General features: G+C 37.6%; 1 protein-coding gene across 2 annotated transcripts in view; it reads right to left on the reverse strand.

The window, feature by feature from the left end:
- Nucleotides 1–12230, reverse strand: part of AATF (apoptosis antagonizing transcription factor) — a 100713-nt gene that overhangs the window by 14634 nt on the left and 73849 nt on the right. For both annotated transcript variants that reach the window (XM_061177171.1, XM_061177172.1), the window contains one exon: nt 8774–8845. In XM_061177171.1, the coding sequence (XP_061033154.1) occupies nt 8774–8845 (72 nt within the window). Of the gene's footprint in view, nt 1–8773; nt 8846–12230 lie in introns of those variants that run through there.

The raw sequence follows: 12230 nt of genomic DNA on the forward strand, positions 1-12230 counted from the left end.
CACTGCCAATCAGAAATAGGGTGGCAGACTTAGGGTGGATAAATCAGAGCAAAGGATGAACACAAAAACTGAGATGATCTGCACATCTTAGCAACCCAAGCTGCTCAGGTGGCTCAGTGATCACTGTGGGAAATGTATTCATAATATGAATGGATGACTAATCTAAATTCAGGTGAAAAACATTAGCTGTTGCCTACCTCCTTGCAAGTTACTTCATTGTGACTAATACAGTATCTGTAAGATATTACATTTTAAAAGACAATAATAATAGAATACAAAAACTTAAAAATAATAATTCCTTAAGAGAAACATTTACACTCACTTTAATGAATGTGAAATATCCCTTTGGGAGAAGAATAAGATTCACAATCTTTTGAAGAAATGATGGGAATTTGACTGCAGAAATGAGAACTATAGTTAAGAAACCCTATTCTGGGGAAAGATTTATCTGTTCAGCATCTACAATCTCTTTCTAGAAAATGTGCTTTTCTCTCTCTACAACCTGCTTGGAACCAAGGCTTGAATTTAAGAATGCAAATTCTTTAGAACTGTGTGAGGACTGCAAACCAGCGAACCAGGAAATATGGAAGAAACGAGAGCAGTGCTTTCTTTGCAATCCAGTTTTAAAACTCTGGCCCAAGTGTCAGGTTTGAACTTGAGAATGTTCTCTTTGTCCTTTCTGACGTTTCTGGAGGAGGAAGGCCCCAGGCCCCCTCGCTCCGTGCTGGACGCCATCTTTAATGATGATATATGGCGGTCCTTTCCCTTCAGCACTGCTGGGGGGTCAAACGTGTGATGCCGCCCGCCTGAGCGTCAACAAGCAAATTATAAACTGTGTCAATCCGAGTTAATGCAAAGCTGTAATCCTCTTTAACAAGAGATCAAATCACTGCCATGAGTTATGTTCATTCTGTAATCTGATAAGGAAAAGAGGGAACCTCTAATAAAAGAGTAATGGGAGCCTTTAATGACGCTGGGGAAAGACAGCACCAGTGCAAGTTTCGAGCTCGTTCCTGCTGATTAGATCAATGTTGCATATTTGTTCGGGCTTGTTTCACCTGTCAGAACAACCTGTGTCTTTTTAGGAGATAAGAAGCCTCAGAGAAAACATCTATATCTTAACCATTCTTGCTCTCAAGTTTTTAACCAACGAAAAATGCTCTATGGAGGGTATTTCTGGGGTTATTAGCTGATGTGCTCTCAAATGCTAAGCAAACTTCATCAGAATATTTCACCACGATTCAGTGCATTATGGCTAATAAAAATGGGGGGGGTAAAGTAGGTAATGGGGAATCAAAAATGGTCTAAGTAACCTCTGGATTACCAATTAGGGAGAAAAGAACACCATCAGGAGAGTGGTAGAATGTGCCCATACTTAGGGTACAGACCCACACACAAAAATGGCACGCGGAAGATAAACTGCCTGTACAAATTCTATTATTACCGAGGCACTTCAAGAACAACGTGGCAGTGATGTTGACAAAGCACCTTACAAGGCTGGATTACATTTGTACATTTCTAAAACTCCAGATGTAAAACAATAATGTATTTGGTGCTTAGCACTTATCACTAAAGGATTCTCTCCTTGTTCTTTCTAAAGCCAGTAGCTTTATAAAAGGAGAGGGGAAAGTGGTTTTTTATCTGGGGGCAGAGAGTGGGGGTTAAAATGAAAATTCTTGCTGTTCCTACTGAGAATTTAAGTTCTTTGCAAAGAAATGGAGTACCTACAAAATGTTGATATTGCTATCATTTTTGTAATGAGAAAAAAAGCTTCTTAGGAAAATACAATAACCTACCCTTTCAATGAACAGTACCAGAACTGGGTTTATCTAATAAATGCTCTCTGAAGCAGCAGTAAATGCAAGGCAAACACCAATTTTCTTAGGCACCAGGCTGACTGCTGCCGCTTAGACCTGTTCTGTGCTGACAACAAAACCCACGCTGACAGAGTAAGCAGTTCCCATGCATTCCCCGTCCCAAATCTGGGGCGGTGGCCAGTTCTGAGGAACACATCTCGACCTGTCTCAGAGTCTTACTCAGAATTTACTTCTCCTACTTGTCACGCTAGCATTTTACTATCTGACCTACATCTACCCAGCAAACGAAAAAGAACAAACTTCTTTAAAAGTCTGCCTCAGAGGGTCTTTCAAAAACACAGGCAAAACCCCAGATGATTATTTCCACAACCGACAAATTCTTCATTTTGTTAGAACGATAATAAAAGATCACCTGAATTTTCACTTCACCCTCCCTCTGGTCTTAACAGCACTCCAGGGCTTTCACACCATGTAAAGTGAGCTCTGCTTCTAAAATGTCCTTGATAAGCTTAGAATAACTTCAGTAGTCACAGACGTGAACAGCAATCCTGTAAATCATGCAAGTAGCACACTGACCTGTTCTCAGGGGTGACAATATGCTTAGAGGGATTCTCTGCCAATGAGACATCAAGCCCTTTGTCCTCCTCAGCCCACTGATAACTCTGCCTCTATAGCATCACATGATACTTCTGCCCTCTTCGCAAAGATGACTCTGAAGGGCAAACAGGAGCTGCTCTGGGAGATGTGCTGCCCCGTGCCAAGAGTACCTGAGGGTCCAGCAAAGCCAGCGATCCTTTTTAGACTCATGGTAACCCCTCTCTCGCACGCAACACATGATACAGGGGCAAAGTTGAATTTCTTTTTTTTCCTCCCAGTACTGAAAGGCAGCTATGCTAACCACCATACCACCAATGCCTCTCCTCCCAGTACTGGGAGTGTTCATCAGGCCTGCAATAGAAACCACCTGCCTACCTCCTAATACCAGACCAGCAGAAGTGTCAGGGGTTACATGAGACTTTCACTAGCAAAGGAAACCTGAGGGCCTGTAAAGGCATTTCAATCAGTATGCAAAGCTTACCTAGAGACGCCCCAAAGGGAAATCTGGTAATACAGGAGCAAACTGGGCTACTCTGCATTTAAAAAGACTTTTTAAAAAATAGATTGCTTGAAGAGAAAATTTCCTAGCATGAGAAAAGAATATGTATCAGCAGAAATATGAAGATGCCACTACCTTTCTAAAGATCCTTTTACAGAGAGTACTTCTTCCTCCACTAAGGGTATTTTAATACCCTGTGTTAAAGATCTCTGCTCTCTCTCCCTTAATGAAAGCTATGTTCTAGTCTCAATTCAATTTGACCAAGGCCAAATTTGAGCTCAAACTGGACAACGGACATGGGGGATTCAAGGATGAGTAACCATACTGGGATTCCCCCCTTCTCCTCTCTTTATTAATACTGGGTATTAATCCAACTTAGGCACACGTGTGGAACAACAAATTGGACCCAAGACACAACTAAAGAGAAGGGCTTCTCTCTCCAGACCTGCGTATGGTAGGAACCCCAGGTAGAGTGGCCTCTGAGAATAAGAAATCAAAAGGGCTGGAAATTTTGTTATGTAATTTTTCACCATGATTAAAAAAGGGGAGAGGTGGGCTGGGACAGAAGCTACTCGGGTATTCAAAAGCCAGTTTTATCCAAATGGCTCACAGGGCAGAAGCCTTAAGGGAAAGAAGCTCTTTCATTTATGTAATACTTCAACAGAGAAAATCAGGACCTTCCCACCTCCTCTTTATATTATAGATATAATTTTCAAAATGAACATGTCCTATTCTGTTGATAAAAAGCAATACAAGTTTATTGCAAAAAAAAAAATCAAATACTACAGAAATAATAAACTAGAAAGTAAAATGTGTCTTCTACTGCACCCTGCCCAGCAATAAACATGTGAAGAGTTTGGTGTACACTGTTTCAGAGCTTCTTATTTTTTTTAGTGACAGTTAATATGAATGCATCCTCATGGCAGGAAATTAGAGCAAAATAAAAGTATGAAAAAAAAAAAAAAAGTTGAAAACCTCCCTTTGCCCCTTCCTCCTCCCAGTCCCTTCCCTGTAGGTAAACATTTTAAATATTATTTATGTATGGCCTTTCCGGGCATTTTCCTAAGCTCTATAACATATCCATACATATGTATACATATACAGCTGTTTAATATTTATTTTAAAAACATAAGTGGATATTACATAAATGGATGTTTCTTTTTCTAGTTAACAAAATAACCTGGAGATCTTTCCATGACAGTATAATATATATATATGTTTTTTTGTAAGGCGCCACTTTTTTTTTCAATCATACATGTTTATTTACTCAAAAGTAGGATTATGATATAGTATTCTGTAGCCTACTTATTACATTAAACATTATGTTAATACGTACAGCTCCACTTCCTCCTTTAACAGTTGCTTATAACTTCATTGAATGATTTTCTGTGATTTATTTTAACTAGTTCCCTATTGATGGTCATTTGGATTGTTTTTTATTTTTCCCCATTATAAACAATGTTGCAATAAAGATCCTTGATATAAAAATATTTGCGAACTTGCTATTTCCTTAGGTCTCCTTAGGTCAATTCCTAGAAGTGGATATCTCTGGGTCAACAGATACATTTACATTTAAAATTTTGAAAAACATTGCCAAATAGCCCTCCAAAATGATTTTGCCATTTACATTCCTAACAACAGTAAATGAAAGCGTCTGTTTCCTCACACCATCCACGTTAGTGATTATCACTCTTTTAATGTTTTCCAATTTAATAAGAAAAAAATGAAATCTCATTATTTTAATATCCATTTATTTGATTAATGAGATTGACAGTCTTTATATTTTTTGGCCATTTGCGGTTTTTCTTTTATGATTTCTAAGTTTGCTTGTTGACATGCTTTACCTATTACTTTTATTGGGATATTCTTAGAGATCTGTAAAAACTCTTTCCATAGCATTCTTACACAGTAATGTTACATTGAACTTTTTCTTCCCAGTTTGTCATTTACTTATAACTTTGTTTTTGATATCTTTTTCACTGTGACTCTTATGTAGTCATAGCTACTAGTACTTTCCCCGTGGCTTCTGGCCTTCGTGTCGTGCTTACAAAGCCTTTCTCTACTTCAAAATCATAAAAAATTCTCTATTCATACATGCACACCAAGAATGACATATCTGTAACTTTGTTCTACTCTACCATAGATACAACTATAAAAATGGGTTGAATTTTTCCCAGAAGTTTACCTTCAATAAATCTATACCATTGTTAAAAAAAAAAAAAAAAAAGAATGACATATCTGTAACTTATCAAAACCAGAACTATTCACTTGGAGAAAAGTATCAATAGTATGCACTGATGCTGAAATTAAAGTTTCCTATTCCTCAATATTTTGTGGCATACAAAGTGAGAAACCAAATAGAACAGTGCTAGATTATTTCCAGTTATGGAATTACGTAAACAAAAACCAAAATAGGCCAAGCTATGACGGCCTCCTTCTTAAGATACATACAGTTTGAAAAAAAAAGATACTACCTAACACTACCTACAGGTCCTGGAATATTTGATACCAGAAGCAGAAAGAGCTAATACCCACTTACTCTGCCTCTAGTTAGTCTGGCCTATTCAGACTATGGAGCACGACGAGCAGTACCGTGGAGGTCTGCCTCTGTGTCCTCAAGAAACACAACGCAAAGGGAGTGTACTTGGTAAAAACAAATGCTCAGTTCTCCAGCTGTAACACTTTTATTAAATTCCTTGTTACAAAGTGGCTAAACCAGCTGGAGAACAATGCTGATAATTAGCAACATCCACAAGGGATAGCTTTCCCCCGCCCCAAACACCAAATGCCACACTGTTACCCAGCAAACACATTCCCAACCCCTCCTCCTCCCTTGCCTGCTCTACCTGAAGTGGCAACGTAACAGAGTTATGGCCAATGAGATATGAGAAGTTGTTTTTGGAGGGCATTCTGATAAAAGAAAATCAGTATGGCTGACACCACTCCTTTCCTCTTCTTCCTGCCTAGAATGCATACTTGATGGCTAAAGCTGCAGCAACCACCTTGCGACCACAGGGGGAAGACCAAGGTATGCTGGCCTTAATACTACTGAGAAGGGAAAAACCACTGCCAGTAATTACCTGCCGCCCCTAGGATTATTCTGTCAGAAAAATAAACTCCCATTTGCTTATATCTAAATATACCTAAAATATAGTCATATTTTATGTTTCTTGCAGACCAAGCCCAACATGATCCTAAATAATAAAGTTGTTTTCAAATAAATTTTATGTCTAGCATATAGTAGACCCTTAAAAACTATGAGTGAAAAAACAAAAACAAAAACAAAAACTATGAGTGAATAAACAAGATTCTGGAAAACTAAGTGTCCGGGGGTATCAGGTGATACAAGAAAAATCCCAGCTAGGAATGACAATCGATTTCTAAATGATCTAGTAGTACTATATTCAAAAGATGCCACCAACACTTAAACTAGATTTCACTTTATGCCTGGGATAATAATGTTACCTTAATGGATTTTAGTTTTTAAGTGCCTAGTTTTCCTTTTCTATTGAAGTAATTTTTTCATGTCATCCTGACAGAGAACCTAAGAAGCATTCATTTTACTCTATAATTTTTTTAATTTGTTTTTTCTCTTGCTTTTATTTATTTATTTACTTATTTATTTACTTATTTATTGGCTGCGCTGGGTCTTCGTTGCTGCACGTGGGCTTTCTCTAGTTGCAGCAAGCGGGGGCTACTCTTCGTTGCGGTGCACGGGCTTCTCATCGTGGTGGCTTTTCAGTGGCTTCTCTTGTTGCGGAGCATGGGCTCTAGGCGCACAGGCCTCAGTAGTTGCAGTACGCGGGCTCAGTAGTTGCGGCACGTGGGCCCTAGAGGGCATGGGCTTCAGCAGTTGTGGTGCGTGGGCTCAGCAGTTGCGGCGCGTGGGCTCAGTAGTTGCAGCGCATGGGTTCTAGGACTCACAGGCTTCAGTAGTTGTGGAGCAGGGGCTCAGCAGTTGTGGCTCTTGGGCTCTAGAGTACAGGCTCAGTAGCTGCAGTGCACGGGCTTAGTTGCTCTGTGGCATGTATGATCTTCCTGGACCAGGGCTCGAACCTGTGTCCCCTGTATTGGCAGGCGGATTCTTAACCACTGCACCACCAGGGAAGTCCCTCACTCTGTTATTTTTAAAAACAGATTAGACCCAGAAATAAATGGAAAAACAAACAAACAAAACCCAGCCAGACAAAGGCATTTATTTGCAAAGCACAGGAGAGCATAGGAAGTCACAAAGATATGCGTATAAATGGACTCAGCGCCACCCGTAAGCTATTTTGTACTCAAAGCACTGAACAAATGCAAACAAAAAATTGATAATCATTGTGTTCAACTAAACTTGCACATCTACTACTTTTCAAGCAAGGGGGGAAATCTGATGGGGTTTATTAGCAAACTAAATACTTTCAAATAAAAAAGTTGAATGTAGCTTGAGGGATAAAGCTGGCAAAACCCACATATGCCTACATTATGACCAATAATTTCACTTGGTGAAGACTTACGTTTTAAAATATGTCTACCACAGCATTACAACAATGATGATTAAAAACAATTTCAATTTCCAACAATTAGTGAATGGCTAAATAGGTAATATTATAAAAATATTACACAGTCATTTAAATTTTTGAATAATTTTAATGACATGAAATGGTCACAGTATACAAAATATTTAAAGAAAAAATCACAATACAGAATATAATTCTATATTGTTGAATATAATTTTAATTATATAAAAAGAAAAACAAGAACATACTAAAAGGGAACTCAAAGACTGAAAGGAAATATTCTGAGATACTAAAAGTGGTTGTCTCCTATGTATGGATATGTGTATATACACACATTTCCTATCTCTATACGCTGAGAGAGCCTATGAACAATGACACCCAGAACAATGAGCACCCCAGCACCCAGACCTTAGGTTCTAAAAACCACAATTCACTAAAAAGAGTGAGGACTCCTTGGAGAAACACTGATTCCAGGGCTGGAACAGAGAAAATATAAGACGAGCCTAGAACACCTTGCTGTGGTGGAAAGTAAGGAAGCACTCAAGGAATAACTGGGGACATCTCAAAAAGATGCAAGCCAGCTTGAAGGGGCTTCTATCAATCTGAGACAATTTTAAATCAAAATAAATAATGACAGTAACGGATCATAATTAATTGAATAAAATAGGAGAGCATGAATCAATACTGATATAAATGAATAAATAAATGCTAAATAAATCAAGGAGAAGGAATATGGATAGATAAATAATATTATAAAAATATTATGATGTAGAATGCCAACTAATAAATACAGAAGGAATGATTCTTTAAAAAGTGGTTATCTCCGAATTGAATACACGTATACATTTTCTTCTGTACACATTTCTATCTTGTTTCAGCTTTGTAAAATGAGCACGTACTTCTTTTGTAAAAATACTCAAAAAAAAAAAAAAAACCTCAACAGCAGCCTGAACAAACACAACATAATGCACATCTCTAGAGCAATCTCTAGACCCATTTTTAAAAGGAGAACATATGCATAAAACCCCCAAACACATGAAGCAAGTGTGTGTGCTGTCCTAACCCATCTGTCTAGAGAAGAGCTCAGATGTCCTAGGCAGGTGGCTAAAGTTAAAAACAAAACAAAACAACAAAAACAAACAAAAAACCCACCAGAGGCAGCACTGAGATTTACGGAAATTTTGTTTTGGTCTTACAGTAATGATGGGAGTGAAGAGATGTGACGAGGACCCTTGCTATGATGCCAATGACAAATGGTTCACTGATAAGAAGAAATGGAGAGGGCGACAGGCTGTAGAACAGGTCAATACTGGGCTGTCATGAAGCCATTTGAGACATATAATTAATCTATTACTCACCTGGCATCATCATTCATTGTGGTATGGTCAATAGGTGCCATGAAGCTCAGAAGCTTGCTAAGGACGTGAAACCTAATAAAGTAGGAAACAAACAGGCAGCAATATTAGTAACTATTAACCTAGAAAAGGAAATACACCCAACCAGGTAACAAACTCCAGAACTGATCACAGGTATATCTGGCTCCAGAGTGCAACAGGGAACAATTCATAGGCACAAACCACTCACGACTATAAAAACACTTTTTCCTTAAAACTACAGGAGAAAAGTGTGATAAAAGCACATTGTGAATGACAGTAGTTCAACAGAGCTCCAAAGCCGAAAAAAAGAGTAGATACACCTGTGACCTTGAGCAATATACTAGCCCTTAAACATCACTCCAGACACAAGACAATGAGGAGTTGACTACCTCATCTTCCCCTCCTCTACATACATCTTAATCATTTTTCAGTGTCATTAAAGCTACCTACTGGCAGTAGCACAGGTAGTGGCATAACATTCAAATGGAACACCTCACCACCACCATCACTCACTAGCTCCCTGAGTCAGAAAAGGCTTCTAGAATCACCTTCACTCACTAGCTCCACCGGGTCTTTCATTTCGCCCTTTTTTTTGTGGGGGGGCTGCATCGGGTCTTCGTTGCTGTGCGCAGGCTTTCTCTAGCTGCGGCGAGCAGGGGCTACTCTTCACTGCAGTGTGCGGGCTTCTCATTGAGGTGGCTTCTCTTGTTGCGGAGCACGGGCTCTAGGTGTGCGGGCTTCAGTAGTTGCGGCACACGGGCTCAGTAGTTGTGGCTCATGGGCTCTAGAGAGCAGGCTCAGTAGTTGTGGCACACGGGCTTAGTTGCTCCGCGGCATGTGGGATCTTCCCGGAGCAGGGCTCGAACACGTGTCCCCTTCATTGGCAGGCGGATTCCTAACCACTGCGCCACCAGGGAAGCCCCTCGCCCATCTTTAAATGATGCGCGCAACTGAGTACATAACAAGTCTGATCCCTAGATCTTCAGTCAAGGTATTACAGAAATTTAAGTTATGTCACCTCCATCTCCCACCAATAGAAAAAAGGGGTATTTTTGTACAAAGTGCTTTGAGATCCTCTGGTGAAGGGGGGCTGAACAAATATTTGACCTTATACAGAAGAAATTACACCAAAGAGAATTCAAAGAAGGTATCCCTTTCTGTTCATTATAAAAGGAGAAGCTGAAGGACAAGATGCATAGTATATTGGTTGGCCAAAAAGTTCATTTGGGTTTTTCCATGTTACGGAAAACCCAAATGAACTTTTAGCCCAGCCCAATAAAATTCTAACCAGAAAAACTGTTCTTGGGCAAAACACTATCCACAAAAAAATATGATATAAATATTTTCACATGTGTAATGCTTTACAGTTTTAAAAACATTTTTACACACATCAAAGAATTTGATTCTCTACTACACCACCAATAGCCAAGCCTCCCAAATTTCATTCATTTTTTTAACAATTGAATTTAAAATAATAGTGATGAGATTTTTCCCATTACCAAGAGTAATACAAAAAGCATAATTCATTACAGAAAATTTGGAAAACAAACCAACTGAGCACACACAAAAATACATACATAGTTCTTCCACCTAGAGAAGAACTGTTATTAATATTTATTAATATTATTATTTTGTTAATATTTTGGTTATTATGTTCATTTTATATAGTAATCCATACACACACATAACTTCATATCTGTTTTTTCACTTAGCATTGTATCTCAAAGCTATATACAAAATTCCAGGAATGGAAGTACCATAAATATATTTTCATATATTTGAACATTCATATTGCTTCCAATGCTTCACTTTTTATAAGATGCAACAACAAAATATCTGTTCACTATACTTTTTTTAATGTCCATTATCTCCTAATTATAAAAAATAATATATAATTCCAAATTCGGAAATGTATAGAGAGCTGACAAGTTCCCTGTAGTCCTATCCCCCAGAAATAATCACTGTTAATTAAATCACTGTTAATCATTGTTAAGTTTGTCTGTGGCATTCTCCATATATAAGACAAATATAAACTTTATATATTTTCACATAAAAATGAGACTGTAATATACTTAATATTCTGCATTATGCTTTTTTCCACTTTGTCATATTCTATTCTTTTTCATAGTTACAGGATATTCTGTCGTGTCAATATATTATAATTTATTAAACCTCCTATTGATAGGCATTATACAGTCTATCCCCTTTAAAAACCATATTAAACAGTGCGAAAGTGAAGACTTTTTAAAAACTTTTTTAGAAATTTATTTTATTGACACATAATTGATTTACAAAATTGTGTTAATTTCTGCTGTATAGCAAAGTGATTCAGTTACACACACACACACATTCCTTTTCATGTTCTTTTCCATTATGGTCTATCGCAGGATATTGAATATAGTTCCCTGTGCTGTACAGTAGGACCTTGTTGTTTATCCATTCTATATATACTAGTTTGCATCTGCTAATCCCAAACTCCCAGTCCATCCCTCCCCCACGGCCCCCCACTTGGCAACCACAAGTCTGTTCTCTATGTCTGTGCATCTGTTTCTGTTTTGTAGATAAGTTCATTTGTGTCATATTTTACATTCCACATATAAGAGATATCACATGGTATTTGTCTTTCTCTTTCTGACTTAGCTAAAGTGAAGATTCTTATATATAAATTACTGTATGTTTGTTCACACATTTCATGGGATAAATTTTGAGATGTGTAATTGCTTTGCTGGTGAATCGAAAAGTATGCATATTTAAAATTGAAAAAGTAAGCTAAATGCCCTCCCAAAGGTTAAGTTAATGTACAAGAATATAATTATTTACATAACCTTTTTATTTAAGTATAAAGCGTAAGTACAATTAATAAATATATTTTAATGTCTTTAGGCTTCGCCAAACTTCACTGTTCATCTGAAAAAATGAAAACTATTCTTGGCTGTGTCCAAATACAGGTTTAATTTACTGTCTAGACAAAGACTATGAACTATACCTTATAGGTGTGTTGTCCAATCCGGGAGTCACTGGCCACACGTGGCTACTGAGCACCTGAAATGTGCCAAACTGAGATGTGCTCCAGATTTTGAAAACTTGAGATGAAAAAAATGTAAAATATATCACTAATAATTTTTAAAACAATAAATTGTTGAAATAGTATTTTTTATATATTGGGTTACGTGAAATATATTATTAAGTTCACTTGTTTCATTTTTTCCCCTTTTTAATTGTGGCTACTAGAACATTTAAAATTACACATGTAAAGCTATTTTTATTGGATTGCACTGCTCCGTGGAATACCTTTACACTTTAATAAAATATATTCAATAACTATTAGCTGCATGATGAAAGACAGGCTTTAAGAAGTAATCAGATTTAGTAATGCGTACTTAATACAATGCATTTTACCTAATCTCAGTGCTACTGAGGATGGATGCATGTTTTAGTA

Source organism: Eubalaena glacialis, chromosome 19 (assembly GCF_028564815.1).
Source record: "Eubalaena glacialis isolate mEubGla1 chromosome 19, mEubGla1.1.hap2.+ XY, whole genome shotgun sequence".
Taxonomy (NCBI): Eukaryota; Metazoa; Chordata; class Mammalia; order Artiodactyla; family Balaenidae; genus Eubalaena; species Eubalaena glacialis.